The sequence below is a fragment of the Panthera pardus genome, unplaced genomic scaffold, assembly GCF_024362965.1.
Source record: "Panthera pardus isolate Hobbes unplaced genomic scaffold, ASM2436296v1 HiC_scaffold_9, whole genome shotgun sequence".
Classification (NCBI taxonomy): Eukaryota; Metazoa; Chordata; class Mammalia; order Carnivora; family Felidae; genus Panthera; species Panthera pardus.
In genome coordinates, this window is record NW_026527024.1 from 2,060,125 (window position 1) to 2,083,296 (window position 23,172).

Genomic DNA, 23,172 nt, shown 5'->3' on the forward strand with positions numbered 1-23,172 from the left:
GCCCTAAGTGGGACACTGTGTCCCCCCCCCCCCCCACCCGCCGCCCCCAACAACACACTGGGGAACTTAAGTACTTTACTTTGGAGAACCTTGAGTGCCCCCCCACCCCCACCTCCCCCACTAGGAATGAGTATCCTGGTTTGCACTGGTCAGGTTCCTTAACCACAACTGTTCTGCTTCCCCACCGCACACACAGTGCCCTCCCCAGACACCCCTACAGTCACAGTCAGGAGGGCGTCAGCCCTGACACTCATATTTTCCTGGCTCCCGCCTAGGGGAGGGGAGGGATCAGGACTGCCCCTTAGGGCAGAACCTCAGGGTTTCTGTGCCCACCCTCTTCCCAGTCCGTCACGTGCCCCTCCCCCATTATAAAGCTCCGTCCTGCCAGTGCCCGCTGCCCGCTGTCTTCCCTTCCTCCCTCCCACTGAGTGAGTGGAGTTGGGCTCCTGCCCCTCCCCCCAGGGAGCAACTTCATCAGGGGAGGGGGCACAGTCCTGTGTCTCCTCCCAGCCCTGGGTCTGGTGTCTCTGCCACCCCCTTGCTTGCTGTTTGGCGCTCTCCAGTCTCTCCTTTTCCTTCTCCCCACTCTGCTCCACGGGGTGTCTGCCTCTGCCCAGGATACTCCTCTCTTGGTCAGCCCCCGTCGGGTGCCACCAGTCACTGCTCCTGATTCTGCCTTTTGAGCCTGTCTTTTCTCCCCCTCTTTCCTCCACTCCCCACCCTGATTTCTGCTGCCTTCTCTGGAGGTCTGGGCCTGGACTCCCTTAGTCACCTGGCCCTTTGTGGCCTCCTTGGCCTCAGTCCTCTCCTCTCTGTTTTTCTCATTTCTTCCTATAAGTAACTTTTTTCTTTGCCCTCCGGCCTCTAAGGGCCACCCTAAAACCCTTCCTAGTCTAGAGGATCCCGAGCCGCAGGGAGACCGCTCAGTGCCAGCTGGCGGGAAATTCCTGAGACCTGTTTTCCCCCCCTCCCCGGGCGGGGTGTATGTTGGGGGGCTGAGCAAGGCTGGGGCACTTCTGCCTGGAGGCCTGCTCTCACGTGATCGGTCCTCTCCCCCTGCTCAGGTTATGCCGCCGCCTTGTTGCCCTGAAAGCCGCAGTGACAGTGAAAAGGGCTAAGATTTGGCCATGAGCAGCGCCCCCCCGGCGCCCCGCCTCGGGCGCAGATTCTTTCTGTACTGTGAGTATTGCCCAGCCCACCTCACCGCCCCTCCCACGGCCACAGGTGCTCTGACGGAGGGTCCACATCAAACGGGTGTGTGCGTGTGTGTCTGTGTGTGCGTGTGCGTGTGTGTGTGTGTGTGTGTGTGTAGGCAGACTCTGGAGGAAGGGGAGCCTCTGATGGATTGGGGAGGGGCGCTGCCATCCCTCCCCTGGCCTTATTGGGGTCTCTGGGGTCTGGGATGCGTATTGGTTGGAGGGGGGTCATGTTACTTCCAGTCCCGTGGAGGGAGTGGAGGCTGTCTCCTGAAGACCTGGGAGGTTCTTTAGCCTCAGAGAGAGAGGAACTTTGGGGACCCTGCGTCTGTAACCTGGTGACCCCCTCTGACCCAGCTTTAGAGGCAGTAGCGCCCTAGCACAGTGGTTCTGGGCAGTTTGCTTGCAGCAACAGCCCCGCCCCTGGCCCCACGTGCCACCCAGGCCCGCCCTGCCCTGCCCCACGTGGCCATCGCCCCACGTGGCCCCCTCCTGATTTTCCTGAGGAGTGTAATGATTAACCCCAAGTGCCATAATCAGCCCCTTATTGGTCATCTGGCCCAGCAGGGCACGTGACTGGGAAGGGGCACGGGCAGGTCCCCTCCCTCTCCTTCCCGAGTTCACCCCTGCCTGCCATGGACTTCCTCCTGCGGCCTCAGGTGCGAGGGGCTCTTGACCCCCCTGTTCCCACCCTGGGTAGCTCCCTGTGCTCACTCGCTTCAGCCACCTCCTGCCGCCTTCCTCCTGCTGCTAATTCTGGTGAGAGTGGAGCCCGGTGCTTGGGGAACGGGCTAGAGCTGCCGAGATGGGCGGGGGCAGGGCGGGGGGGGGGGGATCAAGCCCCCCGACCCCTGTATCTTGTATCCAGTATCCCTGCCACTCCCTGCTGCTCCTGTCCCCACCTCGGTGTCTCTCCAGGACCCGCCTTCTTCTTAGTCCTCCTCCCCTTGCTCTGGCCACTGGCACCGCCACGGAGGGGGCTCCATACCCCGCCCTTGGAGATCCCGATGCCCTTGAGGTCCAGAAGCTCTAGAGCAAATATTTGGCGGTGCTTGGAGCTGAGACTGGCAGGGGTGGTGGGGGCTGGACAAAGACTGTGGCTAGGCAGCAGGCTGCTTAGCTAGGCTGAGCTCTCCAAAGCATCGCCGCCACCGCAGTCCGCTGCTCCTCTCCTGCAGTATGACTCAGGTGGGGGAGGGGGTGAGAGGCGGGGCTAGGAGCCGGCTGAGGGGCCCTGGGCTCGGTGGGGTGCCGCTGGGGTTGGTGGTGGGGGGTGGAATTCCTGACAAGGTGAAGCGTTGCATTCCTATCCAGGGGCTTGGTTTCACTTTGACTCAGAAGAGTCCTGGCCAGTCAGCTTGGGCACCTCCAGAAGTTACTTTTCAGGCTCGATAGTTGTTCTCCAGCCAGAGGGGATTTGTTCACCAGCAGCCATGTGAACTGGCCAGTTCACACGCCCTGCCCTACCTCGGGGCTGGATCCACAGGATTCTGCACCTGCCCTAGAACGGACCGGAACGGGCACAGGCGCATGTGCCAGGCGCAGATGGCCCTGGCCTTTGAGGGGAAGGCTGCTGGTGGGGGGGTCCTGGATCCCCAGCTCAGCACAGGGTGGGGTTTCAGGGTACGACCCTTGGTGAGCCCCCGTGTGTCCTCTCCACCCCTTCTTCCCCACAGCCAGAGCCAGAGAGCTTGGGCTCTGCAGCGCCTGGGTTCCCCGAGCAGGAGGAGGATGAACTCCACCGCACCCTGGGTGTGGAGCGGTTTGAGGAGATCCTGCAGGAGGCTGGGTCTCGAGGAGGAGAGGAGCCAGGCCGCAGCTATGGGGAGGAAGACTTTGAATGTGAGGGGGCAGCGGGGAGGGGGCAGCGGGGGCGCTGGGCTCGACTGTCCAGCAGGGGAGGGGCTGGGGGGGGGCCTAGTGGGAGGAACCAGGGCGGCGGGGGAGGGGAGGGATGCTGCGCCTCGCCTGCAGCCAGGCCCCCTCCTCCCTGTAGACCACCGCCAGTCCTCCCACCACATCCATCACCCGCTGTCTGCCCACTTGCCTCCGGACGCCCGCCGCCGCAAGACCCCCCAGGGCCTGGGAAGGAAGCCTCGCAGGCGCCCTGGAGCCTCCCCTACCGGGGAGACCCCCACCATTGAAGAGGGGGAGGAAGATGAGGATGAGGCCAGTGAGGCCGAGGGGGCCCGGGCACTTACCCAACCGTCCCCTGTCTCCACACCCTCTTCGGTGCAGGTGAGTGGGGGCAGGGCTCCTGGGGGTGCCTCCGGGATCCCTAGCCTGGCCTCACCTGCCCTCATGGATTCCTGTTCCAGTTCTTTCTCCAGGAGGATGAAGGCCCCGACCGGAAGACAGAGAGGACCAGTCCATCCCCTCCTCCACCGCTGCCCCACCAGGAGGGGGCTCCCCGGGCCAGCAGAGGGGCCCAGACTGGGTAAGTGTCCCCAGAGACTTCCCCTCCTGGTGTCAGTGAGGTGATGTGGGAAAAAAAAAAGAAGAAAAAAGCACGAGCCTCAGGATCCTCAGACTGGGGGCTCAAATCCCAGCCCTGCCCCTTTGGGCAAGTACGACCTCTCTCAGCCTCAGCCTTTCCGTGTGCAGAAGAATAGAAGCTCTCTCGCAAGGCGGTTGCAGGAATCGAAGCGTGGTGTGAATGAAAGTTAAGTGTGGGTTGGCCTGGCACAGAACAGGTGTGCAGGCTAAGGCCGCCCCCCACCCCCCGTCCGCGTCTCCTGCACCTGTGGCTTCGGGTAGAGCAGCGAGCACTGGATCAGGGGTTGGATCCGTAACCTCCGAGTACCCCCTGGGGCTCCAAAGATGCGAGAAGATGAGGAGAAGTCCCTTTCGCTCCTGGGAAGTGGCACCAGAAAAGTTACTGTGCTGAAGGGCAGATTTATGCGGTATCAGCGGGGGATTGGAGTTTGGGGGTGTCAGCCCGAAAAGGCTTGTTGGAGGAAACCACTTTGCCCTGGGTCTCAAGGTCACCACTATCACGGACCTGTTGTTTTCTGGGTGCCAGGCAGTGTGAAGGGCTGCGGGGAACAGAAGGGCGTGCTCCACGACTCTCTGAGGCTGCAGGCAGCACATGGGCCGTGTGCACGGGGGCACGAGCTGGCGGGCAGCCCAGGGGCCGGTGGGAGGCGGAGGAGCCTCAGAGAGAGTGTAGCGTTGGAAAAGTAGGTCAGATTTGTGGGCAGGGGTGCAGACAGAACCGAGAGCCCGGGGGCGAGGGGTGGGTGGATACTGGGGAAGAAAGCCTGTCGGGAGGGACTCGTTTGGGACCTGGGCTCGGGGCTGGGGAGGAGCCGTTTAGGATGTTGTGGCAGGGCTTGGGCTCCCTGGCAGTGGCAGAGAGGAAGGGGGCATCCTGATTTGGGGGACAGGAGCAGAAGCTGGCACCTGTAAGGACAAGGCGTTTGTGTTCTCATGACCTCCAGGGAGCCGTCTATACTTTTAAAGGCCCGTTCTTACGTACTTGACTCCATTTGGTTAGGAACTTGGACGCGTGACCCTCTTTGAGTCCATGGCGAGGGGTGTGCTTGGTGGGGGCGGGGGGCGCTGTACTAGGTGCGTTTCCCGACACCACCTTGCCCCACACCCCAGGAGGCTGGCCCGAGCTCTCTTTTGCTGCTGAGCAGTTTATGTTTGGAGGGAGCCGGTGTGATTGCTCTGGCAGCACGGCCAGGAGAGGGTAGGGCCAGATTTAAATGCTGCATCCGCTCCTGGGATCTTCACTCTTCCACGCCCACACCCACCAAGAGCGGGGAGCGGGAGCGGGGGTCTGGTTGGAGTCCCCTTCCCAGGATCCTGCTGCGTGGCTCCCGCTCATGGCTGCTCTGTCGGTCCAGAGCCCCGGCGGAAGAGGTGGCGGCTGTGGCCAGTGGCGCGGCAGGAGGTGATGACGGGGGAGCTTCCGGGCGCCCCCAGCCCAAAGCGCAGCCTGGGCACCGAAGCTACAACCTGCAGGAGAGGAGGCGTATTGGAAGCATGACTGGGGCTGAGCAGGCTCTGCTGCCCCGAGTCCCCACAGACGAGAGTGAGGCCCAGACTCTGGCCACCGCTGACCTAGACCTCATGAAGAGTGAGTGCTGGGCGCGGGCCATGCCCCATGCTGGTGGGAACGGGGCGTAAGAGAAAGGGGGAGCCTGACACCGTTCCTCTGCCTCCTGCAGGCCACCGGTTCGAGGACGTTCCTGGAGTGCGTCGGCACTTGGTGCGGAAGAATGCCAAAGGGTCTGGGCAGGGTGGCCGGGAAGGCCGAGAGCCTGGCCCCACGCCTCGGACCCGGCCCCGGGCTCCCCACAAGCCTCACGAGGTACTGTTCTCTACTTCATGCTCTTCTGTCATCTCCCTGTCCATCTTCTCCCCACAGCCGCCCCCCGCCCTCGCCCCAGCAATAATTTCAAACTCCAGGACTGCCATCTGCAGTTGTGAAGCTTGTACACTGCACAAGAATCCTTGACGTTGTTGAGTTGGGTGTTAGGATTCTGTTTCACATCTTAGACCCTGTTCATTTCTATGTCATGGCCATTTCCTGGCAGCTGGCAGTGAGGAGCTTGAGGACCCTTTGGGCCAGAGGTGGCTCTGTAGAGCAGTACGTGTCATTTTTTGGAATCCAGTCACCTGTGCTCCTTTGGGCCTTCCACACCTGTGAAGATGACAGCCCAGCTGGCACGAGCCATCAATCAGGGGCAGCGATTGGCCAGGATCACTGTTACTTAGTGACGCTGTCCATCTTAGGCTCCAGGGCTCTGGTCTTGAACCCCACCCCTTCCAGTGGATTTTTTTTTTTTTTTTTTTTGACCTTTTTATTGAGGTCTCACAGCATACAGCGAGGTGCGCTGGGGCTGAGCGTACAGCTCGGTGATTTTTTTTTTGCACACGGAAACACCTGGCTAACTCTCCCTGGACACAGAGCGTTTTCCGCACTCAGTTCCTTCACGCCTCTGCTCAGTGCCCTCAGCGGTGACTGCTCTTCTGTGGTTCTCAGTCAGTTTTGTCAGTTTTTGAACGTGTAGACGTGGAAGCATAGGACACTCCAGTGTCGGGGGACGTGGGTGGTGACCGTTCATCAAGCATTTACTACGTCACGTACGGTGCCGAGCGTTTTGTATACTTTTTCTTTCGATCCTCATAACAGGCCTTTGAGGTGGGTATTCCTACTCCCATTTTACAGAGGAGGGAACTCTGTACCTATGTACCTCCGTGCCCGCGTGCCATGCCCCGTGCCGGGTCACACGCCCACCCTGACACTGGTTGTCTTGGAGAACAGCCCCTGGGCTCCGCCGGCTCTGACCTTGTCATGCCCTTTTATCTTATCCCAAGGTATTTGTGGAGCTCAACGAGTTGCTGCTGGACAAAAACCAGGAGCCCCAGTGGCGGGAGACAGCGCGCTGGATCAAATTTGAGGAGGATGTGGAGGAGGAGACGGAGCGCTGGGGGAAGCCCCACGTGGCCTCCCTGTCCTTCCGCAGCCTCCTTGAGCTCCGCCGGACCCTGGCCCATGGTAACCTGCCCTGCCCCCCCCCGCCCCATCCTCATCCCAGGTAAATCTTGTTGACTGAGCCTGTTCTCTGAGGACCAGAAACCCACAAATTTATCTCTTTTTTTCCTAATGGTTATTTACTTATTTATTTTTATTATTTTTTAGTTGCGGCGTGTTATTTTTTAAAATATTTTTTTAAGCATATGTAATTTGAGAGAGTGAGCGCGAGTGCAGGAGGGGCAGAGAGAAAGGATCCCAAGCGGGCTCCGCACCGTCAGTGTGGAGCCCGATGTGCGGCTCGATCTCATGGACTGTGAGATCATGAGCTGAGCCAAAATCGAGAGTCGGATGCTTAACCAGTTGAGCCACCCAGGTGCCCCAAATGTTTATTTATTTTTCAGGGGAGGGGCAGAGACAGAGAGGGAGACACACGATCCAAATCAAGCTCCAGGCTCTGAGCTGTTAGCACAGACCCCGACGTGGGGCTCAAACTCACAAACTGTGAGATCATGACCTAATCAAATGCTTAACCGACTGAGCGACTCAGGCATACACCCGCCTCCCTCCCCCCCCCCCCCCAAATTTGTCTTAACCAGCACAGTGTATGATGTTACCAGAGCTCAGGACAGAGCCTTCTCTTCTCATGATGTCATATAGCCTGTCACCTCTTGGGCTCTGTCATTGGTGATTGCAGGGCAGGATTGACACAACTCTCTGTTATCTGGGATTTTTAGCAAATGGCTTCTTTAAGTGATGTTTTCAGATAACTGAAGCTGGTATGTTTGGGATGCTGACATGTTTTTAAAGAATTTTGATGGAAACTTTTCTGAAATGATCTAATCTATAGGGCTACGTGAATTTTTTTCTTTTTTTTTTTTTTCCAAAGATTTTTATTTTTAAGTAATCTCTACACCCAGTGTGGGGCTTGAACTCACAACCCCAAGATCAAGAGTCACATGCTGCACCGACTGAGCCAGTCAGGGGCCCCACAGGCTATGTAAATTTCACTAAAAAAATAAGATGCAGGAGTCTTGAGGTCTAGGTCTGATATTTCTGCTCTTTGTTTGCTCCTTCCTGTTGGGGAAGTCACTCCCGGTTGCTGTCAGAAGGCCTCTATTTGTATACAGCTGGGTACTCAGAAACCTTCTGTCAGAATTATTTCAAAACCAGGAGTAAATAGGCTCTGAGCGAGGCTTGCAGGCTTTGTATGAGGTGCCACAGTGCAGGTGCTTTGTCACAGGACTTTGCAATCCGTTTTGGCTGCTCAGGGGTCTTTGGTTCTGTCCGTTCTTTGGTTCTGTGTTCCTGCAAGTGACCTTGACAAATGACCTGGTCGCTTTTGAAAGGACTTCCATTTCTGTATCAAATAGTCGTTCAGAGCAGTGACTGGGAGAAAGATCTGGAAACTGTCCTGTGAGCAGCTGTTGGACTTGGGGAAGTCGAGGAGCTTGGGGCAGAGGGTGACATATTCAGGTGACTCAAGGCCACAGATAGGCTGTGTCACGCTCAGAGGGCAGAACTAGGACCCTAGAGTGAATGTTAGGGGAGGCAGCGTGGGGCTCACTGAAAGGAGGAACTTTCTAACAACAAAAAAAGTGGCCCTGTCTGAGTGGACGGCCTGGGGCGCCCCAGTTGAGGCTGGGCGCTCCTTGGAAGGGGCCTCTGGGAGGGCCCTGCCTCGGTGGCCTCTGCTGAGCCCCACGATGTTCTTGTGGGAGAGAGTGCTAGAAGGAACAGGTCAGAGAGGTGATGGGGCTGGGGCCTGGAGCCCTGCTCGCTGATTTCTGGGCCAGCGCTCCTTCCTGGGACCATGCTTACCTAGCTGGCCCCTTGTCCCTGGTTCTTTCTCCCTTCCGCCCCCTGGCTGCGTTTCTTGCCTGGGGATGAAGGCCCCTCTGTGCCATCCTGTTCCAGGGGCTGTGCTTCTGGACCTGGACCAGCAGACCCTGCCTGGGGTGGCCCACCAGGTGGTGGAGCAGATGGTCATCTCTGACCAGATCAAGGCTGAAGACAGAGCCAACGTGCTGCGGGCCCTGCTGCTGAAACACAGGTGAGGACCCCCCCCCCCCCCACTGCTGCCCCTGCCTGCCTGACCCTTGCCCTGGCCACCGCTCTCCTTCCTTCACCGCCCTCTGCTCTTCTAGCCACCCGAGTGATGAGAAGGACTTCTCCTTCCCTCGAAACATCTCAGCCGGCTCCCTGGGCTCCCTGCTAGGGCATCACCATGGCCAGGGGGGCCGAGAGTGACCCCCATGTCACTGAACCTCTCATCGGAGGCGTTCCCGACACTCGGCTAGAGGTGGAACGAGAGGTGAGGGGGAACGGTGGCCCTACCTGGTTCAGGTCCCAGCCACCACGGCTGGCCGAGGGACTGCGAGCGAGCCCGGGTGGGGCGGCGGGGTGGGGGTTGGGGCCGGCAGGGCTGAGCTCCGTTCTTCTGTGTTTCCAGCGGGAGCTGCCACCTCCAGCCCCGCCAGCCGGCATCACTCGCTCCAAGTCCAAGCACGAACTGAAGCTCCTGGAGAAGATCCCTGAGAACGCCGAGGCCACGGTGGTCCTTGTGGGTATGTGGGCGAGTCTCGGGGGCAGGGGTGTCGGCGGCCACGCCTGCCTCGGTGCCACCCTGGGGCTGGGGACCAGGGGCCGGGGGGCGGCCCGTGCCCTCTCCTGCCCGTGATGGCACCGTGCCCTTAGGCTGTGTGGAGTTCCTCTCCCGCCCCACCATGGCCTTCGTGCGGCTGCGGGAGGCCGTGGAGCTGGACGCGGTGCTGGAGGTACCCGTGCCCGTGCGCTTCCTCTTCCTGCTTCTGGGCCCGAGCAGCGCCAACATGGACTACCACGAGATCGGCCGTTCTATCTCTACCCTCATGTCTGACAAGGTCAGGCCCTCCCCAGCGCCCGCCGGGACGCCCCAGGGGTCTCTCCCAGCCCTGCTCCGGGCCCCTTGGCCTCGCCCCGTGCCCTCACCGGTCCCCGGCCTGCTTTGACAGCAATTCCACGAGGCAGCCTACCTGGCAGACGAGCGGGAGGACCTGCTGACCGCCATCAACGCCTTCCTGGATTGCAGCGTGGTGCTGCCGCCCTCGGAGGTGCAGGGCGAGGAGCTGCTGCGATCCGTCGCTCACTTCCAACGCCAGATGCTCAAGAAGCGAGAGGAGCAGGGCCGGCTGTTGCCCACGGGGGCGGGACTGGAGCCCAAGTCGGCCCAAGATAAGGGTATGGGCCAGTGCGGGCCAGGGGCGAGAAGCGGGCTACCCGCGGGGGCTCGGGGGCTCCGGCTGGGGTCCGTGTGTACGTGGAGGAGCGGGGTGAGCACGGAGGGGCCGCGGCGGGTGCCCTGACGGAGGCCTGGGCTGCAGCGCTCCTGCAGATGGTAGAGGCGGCAGGCACAGTCGAAGACGATCCCCTCCGGCGGACGGGCCGGCCCTTTGGGGGCCTGATCCGGGACGTGCGGCGCCGCTATCCCCACTACCTGAGTGACTTCCGAGATGCGCTTGACCCTCAGTGCCTGGCTGCCGTCATCTTCATCTACTTCGCAGCCCTGTCCCCTGCCATCACCTTCGGGGGGCTGCTGGGTAAGGAGAGGCTTCGGGTGGGGGCAGGGCACGCACAGGGCCCTGGTTGCCAGCTCCTGAGCTGCTCCCTGCCACCCCAGGAGAGAAAACTCAGGACCTGATTGGGGTGTCGGAGCTGATCATGTCCACGGCGCTCCAGGGGGTGATCTTCTGCCTGCTGGGGGCCCAGCCGCTGCTGGTGATCGGCTTCTCTGGGCCCCTGCTGGTGTTTGAGGAGGCCTTCTTCTCGGTAAGGGCCCGCAGGCTACCTGGGGGCTGGCTCTTCCTGCCCCGCCGCAGCTGCCCCTCCTGTTCCCCGACACGCCCGCCTTGTTAGCCCCCCGGGCTCTGGACCTGACCGGTCGCCCCCCCCAGTTCTGCAGGAGCAACAACCTGGAGTACCTGGTGGGCCGCGTGTGGATCGGCTTCTGGCTGGTGCTCCTGGCCCTGCTCATGGTGGCCCTGGAGGGGAGCTTCCTGGTGCGCTTTGTCTCCCGGTTCACCCAGGAGATCTTTGCCTTCCTCATCTCCCTCATCTTCATCTACGAGACCTTCTACAAGCTGATTAAGGTGAGCAGGCCCTGCTGAGAACAGGGCTGGGAGGGGTGAGGCCTCGGGACCAGAGGGAGCCAGGCCACATCCTACCCGTCTCTCATTCTCGCTTCCGGGTGTGAGGTTCCAGGCTGTCCGAAGCTCCCCTGGGCTGCTGTCTGAGGAGCCCACAGAGCACGGGCTGGTTCTTCCTCCTGGCCCCTCGCCACCCTCCCTGTCACCACCAACACACATACTGGAGCTGCACGTCAATCTTAAAAACCCACGTGTTTTTGTTTTTGTTTTTGTTTTTTTAATTATCTTTTTATTTATTTTTGAGAGACAGAGTGTGAGCAGGGGAGGAGCTAAAGGGAGGGAGACAGAATCCAAAGCAGGCTCCAGGCCCTGAGCTGTCAGCACAGAACCCGCCGCGGGGCCTGAATTCACGGACCGTGAGATCATGACCTGAGCCGAAGTCGGACACTCAACCGACTGAGCCACCCAGGCGCCCCACTCACACGTGCTTTAATAACAAAAGTAATGTGTCCTTTTGTTGAAGTGACAACCCAGAAGCATAAAAGAGAAACGCCCCCAAGGTGACAAAGAGTCCCAGCTTGGGCACCAGACCCTTGCCTGGGTCAGGCTTAGGAGACTGCCACTGCGGTCCTCTGCGCCCCGCACTCTGCCCCTCTGTAGTCCGCAGCTGCCCGAAGTAGACGAGCCCCTCTCTTCATGCCCGGTTTCCCTTGCTCACAGCTGGCGACTTCAGCCATTTTCTTGATCAACAGGACAACCCCTGTGAGGCCAGGCCCACCATCCCCTATCCCGTCTGCCCCGCTCAGCATACATCCAGGCCCAGAAATCTTGCCAGTTTCACTGATGGAGTCCTTTGTCCTCTCCCCAGATCTTCCAGGAACACCCCCTCCACGGCTGCTCCGTCTCCAATAGCTCTGAGGCAGACAGCGGCGAGAACACCACGTGGCACGGGGCAGGAGCCACGCTGGGGCCGGGGAATGGGAGCTCATCTGTGCCAGCCAGGCAGGGGAGGCCCCGGGGCCAGCCCAACACGGCCCTGCTGTCGCTGGTGCTCATGGCCGGCACCTTCTTTATCGCTTTCTTCCTGCGCAAATTCAAGAACAGCCGGTTCTTCCCTGGCCGGGTGTGTGGGCTGAAATGCCGGAGGGAGGTGGAAGCGGGGGGCCAGGAAGGGTGACCGAGTCACGGCTGGAGGGAGGCGGGGGCCTGAGCACGGTGCTTGCCCACAGGTGCGGCGGGTGATTGGGGACTTTGGGGTGCCCATCGCGATCCTCATCATGGTGCTTGTGGATTACAGTATTGAGGACACCTATACCCAGGTAAGGTGGAGCACACGCAGCAGGGAGGGGGTGCTGCCTGGCACCCGGCTCCAGATGTTCTCCAGCCCAGCCCCTGCCTCTCAGCTGGGCACACACCAGGCCTCTGCCACAGCAGGCCCTCGGCATTCACCCTGCCTGTCGCAGTTCAGGGCTCTCCCTCCAAGGTTCACCGACCCCCGGGCCCACCTCTATCCTGCAGAAGCTGAGCGTGCCCAGTGGATTCTCCGTGACAGCCCCAGAAAAGCGGGGCTGGGTCATCAACCCTCTGGGGGAGAACAGCTCCTTCCCCGTGTGGATGATGGTTGCCAGCCTGCTGCCCGCCATCTTGGTCTTCATCCTCATTTTCATGGAGACTCAGATCACCACGTGAGTGGTCCCAGCCAGGAAGGCGCCCTGTGGACAGGAACCACATCATACACGGAAGGGAGCCCCAGCCAGGCTGGGAGTTAATGGGTGCACTGGGTGAGGGGAGCCCAGGATGCCTGGCTGGCCCCTAGAGTTTATTTTGTAGACAATAGAAAGTTCCACTGACGTTTGCTGGGATGGGCGCGGTACGGACCGGAAGCTGTCCTGAAGGGCAGGGAGGGTGGCCTGGGGAAGGCTCAGCTCCGTGACAGAGGTCTTGTCCTGACGGGATGGGCAGGGACCACCAGCTTCCAAAAACAGACAGAGGCTACTGGCTGGATGCTCTGGAAAGACACGGCTCTGTGCCAAGCCGGTCCCAGGGCGTCAGTGAGTGCCTGTCCCCACTCAGGCTGATCATCTCCAAGAAGGAGCGGATGCTGCAGAAGGGCTCCGGCTTCCACCTGGACCTGCTGCTTATCGTGGCCATGGGAGGCATCTGTGCCCTCTTCGGCCTGCCCTGGCTGGCTGCCGCCACTGTCCGCTCCGTCACCCACGCCAACGCGCTCACCGTCATGAGCAAGGCCGTGGCGCCTGGGGACAAGCCCAAGATCCAGGAGGTCAAGGAGCAGCGGGTAACAGGGCTGCTGGTCGCCCTGCTTGTGGGTACGTCCACCTCTTGCCCCCGCCCTTCCCAGACGGGTCTCTGAGGATGGGGAGCCCTGGTGCCAGCCGTTCCTCCCTCTCTGCCCCCCCGCCAGGCCTCTCCTTGGTTATTGGGGACCTGCTCCGGCAGATCCCCTTGGCTGTGCTCTTTGGAATTTTTCTGTACATGGGAGTTACCTCCCTTAACGGGATCCAGTTCTACGAGCGGCTGCACCTGCTGCTCATGCCCCCCAAACACCACCCAGATGTGACCTACGTCAAGAAGGTAAGAGCCCGCTTCGAAGAGCCCCGTGCCTCTGCCCCTCCGGGTCAGTTGGGGGGGGGGGGTCATACCCTCCGGCACCCCATCTGCCCACTTGGGCCAGCCGCCATTGAGTCTGCACAGACGTAGCTCTGGGAAGCACCCAGGAAGGCACTTCCATCCCCACCCCTGTGCAGGGAAGAATGCGGCGGGCCTCCTGAATGTGGCGGGCCGGGGAGAAGCCTGGGCTCACGTGTCCCCTCCCGCCTCACCCCCAGGTTCGGACCCTCCGTATGCACCTGTTCACAGCCCTGCAGCTGCTCTGCTTGGCCTTGCTCTGGGCGGTCATGTCCACGGCCGCCTCCCTGGCCTTCCCCTTCATCCTCATCCTCACAGTGCCGCTCCGCATGGTGGTGCTCACCCGAATCTTCACCGAGCGAGAGATGAAATGTGTAAGGCGTCCTGCCCCTCCCCACCAGCCCTGCCGGCGCCCTCTGGGGTGTCCCCTTCCAGCTTGAGGTCAGGATCCACCTTCTCGATTCCCTCCACCCCCACAGCTGGATGCTAATGAGGCGGAGCCAGTGTTCGATGAGCGGGAGGGTGTGGACGAGTACAATGAGATGCCCATGCCTGTGTAGCCGCTGCCTGGACCGACGGCCGAGGGACAGACGGACAGAGGGAACAGGGGCTGGGGGGTGCTCTCCCCCTCCCCTCCCTCATTTTTATTTAAGTGAATAATTTAAAGTCCCCTTACCATCCTCACCCCCCCGCCCCCACAGTAAAGTGCTTCGGCCCCCACCTATCCTTGGCTTTCTGTCTCTGTATGGGGAGGGGGCACGGATGGAAAAGAGGTGGGGGAACCCAGCCCGCTCCCTGTCCCAGAAACAAGATGCAAGATGAGGAAGGAAAGGGATTTTAATGAGAAACCGAAACAGAGAAAGCCAAAGTGCAAATCGTCCACCCCCCATCGGAGGGTCATCCTGAGCCCCGTGTGTGCCCCCTCACCCCCCTTCAGGCCCCCAGCGGAGGCCCAAGGCCTGGAGCTTCTGCCTCAGGTAGCTCTTGAGCTGGGGCAGGCCTCTCTGTGACTCCAGTTCCTCGAAGGGCAGCTGCGGGGGGGGAGGACAGCACGTTACCCACAGGGCCCGTGGGCTGAGGGGAAAAAGGACGGCGTGGAGTCCCTCCCGGGGTGAGGCAGGGGCCGCTCACCGGCAGGAGCTGGTAGCCCATCAGGCCCAGGTGCCGCTCCCGTAGGGCCCGCGAGCCCAGCAGCACTCGGCCGTCGCGGCAGAAATGCCAGCGCTCCCGCAGCATCAGCACCACCCTGGAGGGGAGCGGACCATAGCTCAGGGTGCTGTCCACAGAGGCAGGGGAGGCTCCTCCGCCCTCCCCCCTTACCTTTGGGCCGGGTCGTGGGTCGTGGGCTGAGAGGCAGCCTGGCCCTGGGGACAGGACCTGGGAGGGTATGGTAGGAAGGGGTCCTGGGTCCTCACGGGCAGCACGGCACCAGAGCTGCTGACACACAACAGGAAGTCTGGAGGGAGGAAGAGAAAGGGCCGCTGGCTTCCAGCCACGGCTCTGTATCCCTGCGGGCTGGGCCACCCCACCGGGGTTCACCTGTGCAGTAGCCTGGAGGCACGGTCAGGTCCTGCCGGTACTTCTCTTCCCCCAGCAGCTGGCGCAGCCCCTCCGCCACTATATCCTTGTGACTGAGAGGGGAGGGGAAACACCAATATGGAAAGGCTCGAGAGTCTCCTCCTAAATCACTCCTGCACGCTTCTCCACCCTGGGCAAATGCCTTCCGTGTCCCGAGGCCCATTTCTGTCCCCTCCCGTGACCACTTAGGGCACATGAGCATGGACAGTTCAGGGTCCCCCTGGCTCTTCTACTCTATGCTGCTTTCAGGCTGGTCCCCTCCCCTCCCCCAGGCTGCCCCATCCACCTGTACTTGCAGCGGGCACGGTCAGTGATGAGTGGCTGGGGGAAGATGGGCACTTGCTGCCTTCGGGGAAGGCGGGGACCCCGGTATCCTGGAAGTTCCAGCTCCACGGCTGCGTCCAGCAGGGAGAGGTAGCGCCGCACAATCAGGGCGTGAGGGGTGCCTGTGGGAAAGCAGGCCGGAGGCTCGCTGGGCTGCGGGGCCCCACCCCCACTCGCCCCTGCCCGCTGGCCCTCGGGGACCCAGCCAGCCCTCCTGTCCGCGCACCACTGATGTGGTTGATGAATCCTGGGGAAAAGACAAAGTGCAGGGCCCTGAAGGGCAGGCACCGCAGCTGGCACAGTGACATCAAGATGTTGACAGTAGCCAGGGGAGCCACCCCTGCTTCCCGAGCCAGGATCCTCTCAAGGCAGGGCATAAACTGCTGTTCCAGGGGCAAGTAGTTCAGCCGCCCAAAGGGCAGGACCAACTTCTGTACCACCTGTGAAGGAAGAGCAGCCCTTCACCCCGCACGAAACAGTTCTCCGGTATCCGCCACAAGCTGAGCCTCGGGGAGGCTTGGCCTGCAAGCTGCTGTCTCTGTAAAGGCAGAACGATCCCTCTACCCCGGCGTACACACCAGAAGCTTGACAGCGTAACCAGTGTCTTGAGCCCCATGTGATTAATCAAACCAGTAGAGGAGACGTCGCTGTGGGGGCCGGCCCTGAAGACTTAGAGGAGTGGGCTCAACGAAGCTAAGACACCGCCGAGTGCTTGGAGAATTGCAGAGAACCAGGCATACACGCTGGGTAGGTGGACAAGCCAAGAGGGTGTGAGCAAAGACGAACCCCCGGGGGCCAGAGCAGAGAGCCTAGCTGGTTGTCTGCCGCAGGAAGCAGCAGCCGGTCAAGCTGCATGGGGGGCTGGGCCTGACACGGTGCCTGAGGAGGGCTGGGAGAGGAGCATGGCAGGGCGGGAGGTAATCCCACCTTGCTGCTGAGCTGCATTTCCTGGACCACCAGGAAATGGGCAATGGCTTCCAGAAGCTGGGGCTCCCGCAACCGGTGCCGGGCCAGGTGCTGGGCCAGGAGCACCATCACGTGGGGTGTCAGTTCCTCCGGCCTGGCCTCTGTGAAAAACAGCCTATTATGCTGGACCCTCGGGCCAGATCTGGACGACACCTTTTAGCCCAGACACCACCACCTGCCTCCTCTTCGGCCCCTCCCCGCCACCTGCCTTTAGTCCCCTCCAGCACCTGCCAGGCTGCGGATGAGATGCTGCCGTGGATGCCTCAGGAAACGAGGGCAGCTCAGAGCAGCTTCCAATCTTTGCCCACCGCGAAGGACAGGTTGCAGAGAGGGAGGTGGCTTCGGAGGGAGGCGGAACCTTCTCTCCTGCTCCAGGGCACACATCAAGGGCCCATCTGATGGGAAGCCTGAGAGGGAGAGGGTCAGAGGAGGCAGTCCTGGTAACGGAGAGCTGCTCTGCTCCAGTCCTGGGGTTCAGTGGGTGAATTCCCAACCTCTCACGTCTCCACGTTCTGGACTGGAAGGGTTGCTACAGTGTAAGTGGAAACACTGGAGAAAGGTGAAACGCCATGTGAACGTGTGGTATCAGGACGGTCTGTGGGGAAGGCCTTATACAAAGATGGCAAGTGAGTTCTCATCTCATGCCAATGGTGACACGCTATAGTGGCTTTCTAGAGCACTGTATTGGAAGGAATCAGGGTTGGCACCCTAGCTAAGCTGGAACGAAGGCTGCTGGACTCCTGGTGTCTGCTGTGAAGACGGGAGGGGCAGCAAGCGTGCCAGGGTATGCGCCATTCCTGGCAGAGCCTGAGAGGTGAATTCTGTCAGTGATCTCGGGTCTTCTATGCTCTTTCTCTACTCTTCCGTTAACACCCACCCACCCCCAGACACCCTCCTCACCAAGTAAGACTGCAAGGTGCAGACACACGTGGATGGTGTGAATATCAAAGGAGGGGCAGTTTCGGATGATGAGCTGACTCAAGTCCTGTAGTGTGGCCTGCTCCACAGGAGGGGGCCGTGGCTGAGACCCCAAGAGCTGGCCCAGACGACGAAGTGCCACGGGGTAGTGATGGGCGCGCACCTTGGTGGGGTTCTGGCCCAGCCAGCGCAGCAGCTCCCCGGGGCTCCTCGCCTGTTCCAGAAGCCGCTGTAGCCCCTGCACGGGGCCTGCATGGAGGCCTCCTCCAGGAGGCCAGTCCCCCCACTTGCCGGGCCCCAGACAACAGGGCTGTACTGGCGGGAGCAGCAGCAGGCCAGAGAGCCGAGCAGCAGAGGCCTGGGCAGAGAGCAGGACTCGAAGCATGGAGTTTGGTGTTGGAGACCCTGAGGGGCAGCCCAGAAAAGGGGGTGAGGTTTTCTCCAAAGGGGAGGAAAATCCGCTATCTTACTCCTTACCTCACTCCCCAATTCAGAGGGCCCTGGGGTCGGAGCAACCCAGACTCATGTTCACTCTTCCTTGAGACTGCTCTAGTCTTCCCCACCCCGCCCCTCTCTGCCTCCTTCCATCCTTTGAAACGGCACCTTCGGTGTACGCGGCACAGTGATATTTACAAAGCAATTCCACATGCATTGCGTATCTCCTCTGGTCCTCTACACACGCCTATGAGGTGGTAGGCAGGGCTGGCACTACATCGATTTCACAGGTGGAGAAACCAAGGCCCAGAGAGGAAAGGCAGTGAAGCCTGAGGTCACGAATCGGGTTAGTGGTCGTGCCCAGCCTGGAGCCCAGCTGGCCCCGTCGATACGCCCTCCCGACCACCTCCCCCTCCCGCAGGAGGCGGCAGCGGCGAGGAGGGTGGAACGCGGGCTCCGCAGCCGGCGGTCCTGGGTTCCATGCTGGGCGCTCCCGCTTACCACCGGCATGACCTTGGACAAGTGGCTTCGTCTCTCAGCCCAAGCCTCCTCACCCGTGAAACGAGAACGCAGCGCCCACCTCGCGGGGCGCCCGTGGAGCCCGAGCGCGCAGCTTTGCAAAGGTGCGGAGTCGGCCGTGTCAGGGGCCCCCACACCCACCCGGGCCCGGGGACGCCAGCAGACCGTGGTCATGGTCGCCAACGCCAACTCCCGCCGCCCGCCCGCAGCCCGCCCCGCAGATGCCACCCCTACATGACTCCCCAGGCCCCGCGCAGGTCGCTCCCTCAGTCGGTCTCGGGGCCCGGGAGCCGGGCTCCCTCCGCGGCTTCCTCATCGGCGGGCCACCGAGTCCGCCATCTTCCCAGCAGCCCCCGGATCGCGGCCCGGACGCCAATAGCGGCTCAGTCCCCGACCGGGACAGACGTGGCTCCCGTCAGGCCCCGCGCGCGCCGCCGCCGCCGCCGCCGCGACCGCCGCCGCCGCGCGCCCCGCCCCCCGCTTCCGGGAAGCTGCGCGCGCCGAGCCTGGGCGGTGCCGGGGGCGGAGCCAGAAGGCCCGGCTCTGAGGCTCCGGCGAACAGAGAGCGGAAGTCGGCGGCGGGTCGTGTAAGGTTGGTTGGACACCCGGAGAGCTCAGTCCGCTCCCTTCGCTCCTTTTCTCCCAGTGGGCAAGGGCTCCCCGCCCAACACCCCCGCGGGCCCGCACACTCAGAGACACACACGGAGAGTGAAAACTTCACAGTTATTTAATCTGCACATGTTCCAGAGAAGCCCTCTGCCCCTCCCAGCTCCCCTTCACCAGCGCCCCGCAGTCCTTGGGTCCCCAAATCAGCCCAAGGAGCTCTTAGGGACTAGAAGTGGCTGGGTCCTCAGACAGAATACTAAGATGGGCCCAGGGGTGTAGCCTGGCTCTGCCCAGGGCCAAGGCAGTGACAGCAGCTGCCTGACCCTGAAGAGCTGACTGTCAATGGGGGCTGAGAGCCAGCAGCCCCAGGAGGTGGCCCAGAGCCATGGAGGTCACAGGGAGGGGCCTCGGCCGACTCCCGGAGCGCTCTGCTGCGCAGCGCTGGGCTCCAGGGTAGTGGGAAGAGGCAGGCGGGAGTGGTGGGCCTGGGCAGACAACAACTCCCACTGTGTCGTGGGGAGCAAGGTCCGGAGGGGCCAGCGACACTGCCGAGAGCCCGTGGAGGCACTACGGGCGGTACATGGCAAAGGCCAGGAGGCTGAGGAGCAGGGTGAAGCCGGCCAGACCCAGAGTGGCGGTCAGGGGAAAGAAGGGCCGGTACTGGATCTGGCAATACCAGAGCAGCAGCAGCAGCAGAAGCAGGAGAGGCAGCAGCAGGCTGCCTATTTCCAGCCCGGAGGGGCCTGGCTCTGACCCCGGTGGGCAAGGGGGATGTGGGGGACCCACGCGTGTGGACACGTGGCAGTGGAGAACGCAGTTGGGTGGGAGGTGAAGGCTGCCCAGAGTCTGGGTGTCGTCTCCTAGCAGTTGCCCTTGGTAAATGAGTCGCACCTGCTGTTCCCGGCCGGGAAACTGGGTCCTGAGGAGAGAGGGACCTGGGTAAGAGAGCAGGCCTCAGGCAATCCTGGTCCCTTGCCCAGAACAACACTCACCTTTGCCTCCACCCACCACCCAGTTGGTGGCCTCTAAGGGGGTCCCTTCCTGCTATGGGGGAACAATACAATGTGCCATGTGGGGACCTCAGTTCCCTCCTCTATAGAATGAGGGGGAGGTCTCCGATCTCTCGTGGCCTCTCTGGGTCTGTGATCATTGCCACCCCAGTCTTTAGAATTTTCTTTCCTGTCCCCATCCCAGCTTACCTTTTCAGGGAGCCAATGGTATCGTGGGGCCAGGCCCTGGCCACCTGCTCTGAATCGTTGAGGAATTTCAGCCGGAGCACTAGGGGCTCCTGGGGGGAGTCCGGGGTTGGTGACGTTGCTGAGAGCCCCATGCCAGGCTCTGGCTGTGCAGCCTGACCTCTGTGTCTCAAGCTGGGAGTTTCGGCTCCTGGGGCCTCCCCTCTGATGCTGCCGGTGACCGCCATGGCTTCACTGGGCTGTGCTGGTGTTGGAGTCCCTGATGGCTGGGGCAGTGGGTCGGCGCCCTCCGCGGTGTGTGTTGAGACCCAGGCGAGAGCCAGCACCAGAAGGCAGGCAAGCACCGCGAAAAGGATGGTCACCTCATCACCCACCCCTTCAATCAAGGCCATGGCACCTGCCTTGCCTGCCACGCTACTGAGCTGGGGAGGCACAAAGAACCCATGAGGGGCTGGATCGCTGGCCAACAGCCCTCTGAACTTCCACAGGCTCCTGAAGCCACCCCACCAAACTCTCCCACAGTCTTTATCCCTCTCCCGCTTACGCAAACTCCACCCTAGGGCACATTACTGCTCTGAAACCTGATGTCCCAACCTTGCTTCAAGTGCCCCTTCGCATCACCAAATCCCGAGTCCTAACTTGCTCTAAACTGAGTTCTAGGTCTTCAGACCGCTCCTCCATTCATCCAAACACTCTCCCGACTTAAGGGCCTTGACATTCTAAGCAACCTCTTCCCTAAATTCAACCCTCACCGAACTTCACCCCAAAGCTGACCTAGTCTCCCATCTACTGTCCCAGAGTTTATCTACTCCTTCGTCTATTTCATCCCAACGCTCATCTACTCCTCCATCATTAAAGGTGCTCCAAGGGGATAGAAAATGGGTTTCTTTCCCCCGCCCCCCGCCCCGTTATCATTTAACCAAAGGCCATCCGCGGATGGGGACTGCTTCCCAAGGCTTCCCCACACCACACGTCAATCTCCGCCCTTTGGCAATTCGGAGCTTCCAATGGTTGCCATCCCCCGACCCAAATTGGCCCCTCCAGTCTACTGAAGGCCCACCCCGTGGCGGCCCGACTCCGCGCCTCTTCTGGAAGCCTCTCCAAACCCAGTCCGCAGGCGGACCCCAGATCCCGCCCAGGAATCCGGACTTCGCCCTCCCTACCCCCAGCTCTTCCATCACCCCTCCCATCTTCCCGCCCCCCGGGAGCCGCGTTAGGGCAACCGGAGAACCGGGGGCGGGACGAGAGGGGGCCAGCTGGGGCCCGGGGCGGTGGGGTGGGCGCGGTCAACGCGCAGGGACTCACCGCCCGGCTCCGCCAGCTCCATAGCGGACCCTCGGGCACTTCCGGGCGGGAGGCGCCGAGGTCGCGGACACCTGAAGGCACCCCCTCCTTCCCTGCCGCCGCCGCCCGAAGCATTGTGGGACTTGTAGTCCTGCGCGGTGCGCATTTCCCGCCCTCCACCCTGCGGACCCACGTGCGGGGATCTGCAGGATAGTCCTGGTGCCCGCAAGACGCTGAGGGGCCCGCGGGGGCGGGCTTGCTAGTCCCCTGAGGTTTGGGCGACAGTAGGATCCGCCCCCTCCCCTGCTGGCATCCAGGGCATCTGTCACTCCAAAAACCAACGTCAGCTAGAGCACGTCAGAGTCCCCGTGTTAACAGATGCAGTGACTGGAGAGCTCAGGTGGCCCCTATCCCGGTCTGCTCTTATGTCAGAGTGAACGCCAAAAGGCACTGTGGGTCCCCTAAATTGACTCTTTGGCTCAGAGCCCAGTACCCATGGGCTGTCTCATCAGGTTGGTTACGCACCCCTCCCCAAGGCTGGCCACGGTGGCTTGTGCTGTCTTGTTTCCCTCGTCCTTTCCCCTTGCCCCTGTAAGACTATGCAAGAAGCATGGACCTTGGAGCCTGGCACAGATGCCGATCGATCCCTTATCCTGTGTTTATCACCTGTATAACCTTGGGTGCGCTACTGAATCTCTCTGAATCTTAATTTCTTTGTTCCTAAAGCATAATTTCATAATGAAATTCTAAGGAAGAAATTAGGTTTTATTAAATAAGCATGAAAACGATGTAAGGGATCTGTTACACAGTAGATATTTGTTCACCTAGTATTAGTACACTCTCTCCACCCAGATCTGGGCTTGGAAACTGGGTCCTCAGAGTGTCACTGTGTAGAGGACATTGAGCCCCAGCCTGGCTTGGGTCAGCTAATTATGGCTTTCCCCTCCTTCCTCTGGGCCACAGAGATCTCATGTCTGGGTTTTATAGGCCAGTCTTGATGAAAAGCAATGTACCCTACAGTTTCCATTCATGCTTACCTGTGGGAGCAAGTACCCCAAGTGTTGCCTTGGGAAAGCCAGTTTAGATGTATGACAGACAGACCTGACTTCTCTCTAGTTCCTTCCCTCTCATTCATTCATTTATTCTAGAAACATTTTTAAGTGTATTTATTTTGAGAGGGGGGAGGGGAAGAGAGAGACTCCTAAGGAGGCTCTGCACCGTCAGCACAGCCCCGACTCAACTCGGGGCTCTATCTCACGACCCTTGAGATCATGACCTGAGCCGTAACCAAGAGTCGGATGCTTAACCGACTGAGCCACCCAGGCACACGGAACATTAATTAAAGGTATACCAAATGCCACACACACTGCATGATGCTGGGAATACAATGGTGAATCACACAGGTAAACTTGTCCCTGCTCTCATGCGGCTCATATAATAATAGGAGACAGACATGTAGACAAGCCCACGAGTCCTAACGAAGATCCGTTAGGCTGCTGGGGCAACCCATTTGAGATACTCTTTACTCTCAGCATCTTTCCTGAGAGGTACCTGGTGCAGATTCTTACCGTCCGTTCTAGTTAAGCATCTAAAAGACGTGTTTGCTATTGCTTTTAGAATTACACAGTACGAGAGCTAGGTGTTTTGCTCAATTACTATATTTTGCCGATGAAGCATGGAGAGGGTACAAGACATCAGTAAGGTCAAACGTGTAGACAGAACCTGAATCTTTCAGGAGCTAGGGAGGCCCCGGGTATTGAGTAGCTTGTGCCTGGTTCTTTGGAAGGTACAAGACACTTAGGTGACTGCCTTGGTGACTGGGGCAGAGTTATGTGAATGGCCAAATGGGGTCAACTGTTTGCTGGGAAAAGACCTAGCTTGGCCTGGGAGGTGGA

At 60.7% G+C, this 23,172-nt stretch overlaps 3 protein-coding genes across 5 annotated transcripts; 1 reads left to right on the forward strand and 2 right to left on the reverse strand.

Moving 5' to 3' along the window:
• Positions 1–1,746: 1,746 nt before the first annotated feature.
• Positions 1,747–14,175, forward strand: SLC4A2 (solute carrier family 4 member 2). Its single transcript, XM_053898727.1, is given in 23 exon segments — positions 1,747–1,855; positions 2,873–3,038; positions 3,193–3,434; positions 3,515–3,633; positions 5,048–5,280; positions 5,372–5,514; positions 6,525–6,705; positions 8,599–8,734; positions 8,829–8,916; positions 8,918–8,995; positions 9,134–9,248; positions 9,379–9,563; positions 9,675–9,900; positions 10,044–10,259; positions 10,340–10,488; positions 10,614–10,808; positions 11,674–11,928; positions 12,035–12,124; positions 12,324–12,490; positions 12,879–13,132; positions 13,228–13,397; positions 13,652–13,825; positions 13,931–14,175. Coding segments are annotated over 23 exon segments (3,687 nt in total). The 5' UTR covers positions 1,747–1,831; the 3' UTR covers positions 14,012–14,175.
• Positions 13,687–18,651, reverse strand: FASTK (Fas activated serine/threonine kinase). Of its 3 annotated transcripts, XM_019424794.2 has the most exons (11): positions 18,426–18,651; positions 17,220–17,642; positions 16,547–16,726; positions 16,281–16,420; positions 15,580–15,793; positions 15,316–15,475; positions 14,991–15,082; positions 14,772–14,907; positions 14,583–14,697; positions 14,379–14,482; positions 13,687–13,800 (listed from the first exon to the last, which is right to left on the reverse strand). In XM_019424794.2, exons 1-11 carry the CDS (start codon positions 18,505–18,507, stop codon positions 13,791–13,793), a joined length of 1,656 nt encoding a protein of 551 aa, XP_019280339.1. In that variant the 5' UTR covers positions 18,508–18,651; the 3' UTR covers positions 13,687–13,790. The 3 variants fall into 3 exon arrangements, with proteins under 3 accessions (XP_019280339.1, XP_019280340.1, XP_019280342.1); XM_019424795.2 differs by lacking the exon at positions 13,687–13,800 and having other exon boundaries at positions 14,375–14,482; XM_019424797.2 differs by lacking the exons at positions 13,687–13,800; positions 17,220–17,642 and having other exon boundaries at positions 14,375–14,482; positions 18,426–18,650.
• A 249-nt stretch (positions 18,652–18,900) lies between these two features.
• TMUB1 (transmembrane and ubiquitin like domain containing 1) lies at positions 18,901–21,431 on the reverse strand. Its single transcript, XM_019424798.2, has 3 exons — positions 21,299–21,431; positions 19,997–20,415; positions 18,901–19,716 (listed from the first exon to the last, which is right to left on the reverse strand). The coding sequence occupies exons 1-3, from the start codon at positions 21,410–21,412 to the stop codon at positions 19,365–19,367; spliced, it is 885 nt and encodes a 294-aa protein (XP_019280343.1). The 5' UTR covers positions 21,413–21,431; the 3' UTR covers positions 18,901–19,364.
• Positions 21,432–23,172: the final 1,741 nt, after the last annotated feature.

Coding starts and splice junctions, on each gene's coding strand:
- FASTK (XM_019424794.2), bottom strand. CDS start 18,507: ATGAGGAAGCCGCGGAGGGAGCCCGGCTCCCGGGCCCCGAGACCGACT. Junction 17,643..18,425: donor CGCGGGGCCTGGGGAGTCAT/GTAGGGGTGGCA, acceptor GCTGCCCCTCAG/GGTCTCCAACACCAAACTCC. Junction 14,698..14,771: donor ACCCACGACCCGGCCCAAAG/GTAAGGGGGGAG, acceptor GCTCCCCTCCAG/GGTGGTGCTGATGCTGCGGG.
- TMUB1 (XM_019424798.2), bottom strand. CDS start 21,412: ATGCTTCGGGCGGCGGCGGCAGGGAAGGAGGGGGTGCCTTCAGGTGTC. Junction 20,416..21,298: donor GGAGCTGGCGGAGCCGGGCG/GTGAGTCCCTGC, acceptor GTGCCTCCCCAG/CTCAGTAGCGTGGCAGGCAA. Junction 19,717..19,996: donor ACCATTGGCTCCCTGAAAAG/GTAAGCTGGGAT, acceptor CTCTCTCCTCAG/GACCCAGTTTCCCGGCCGGG.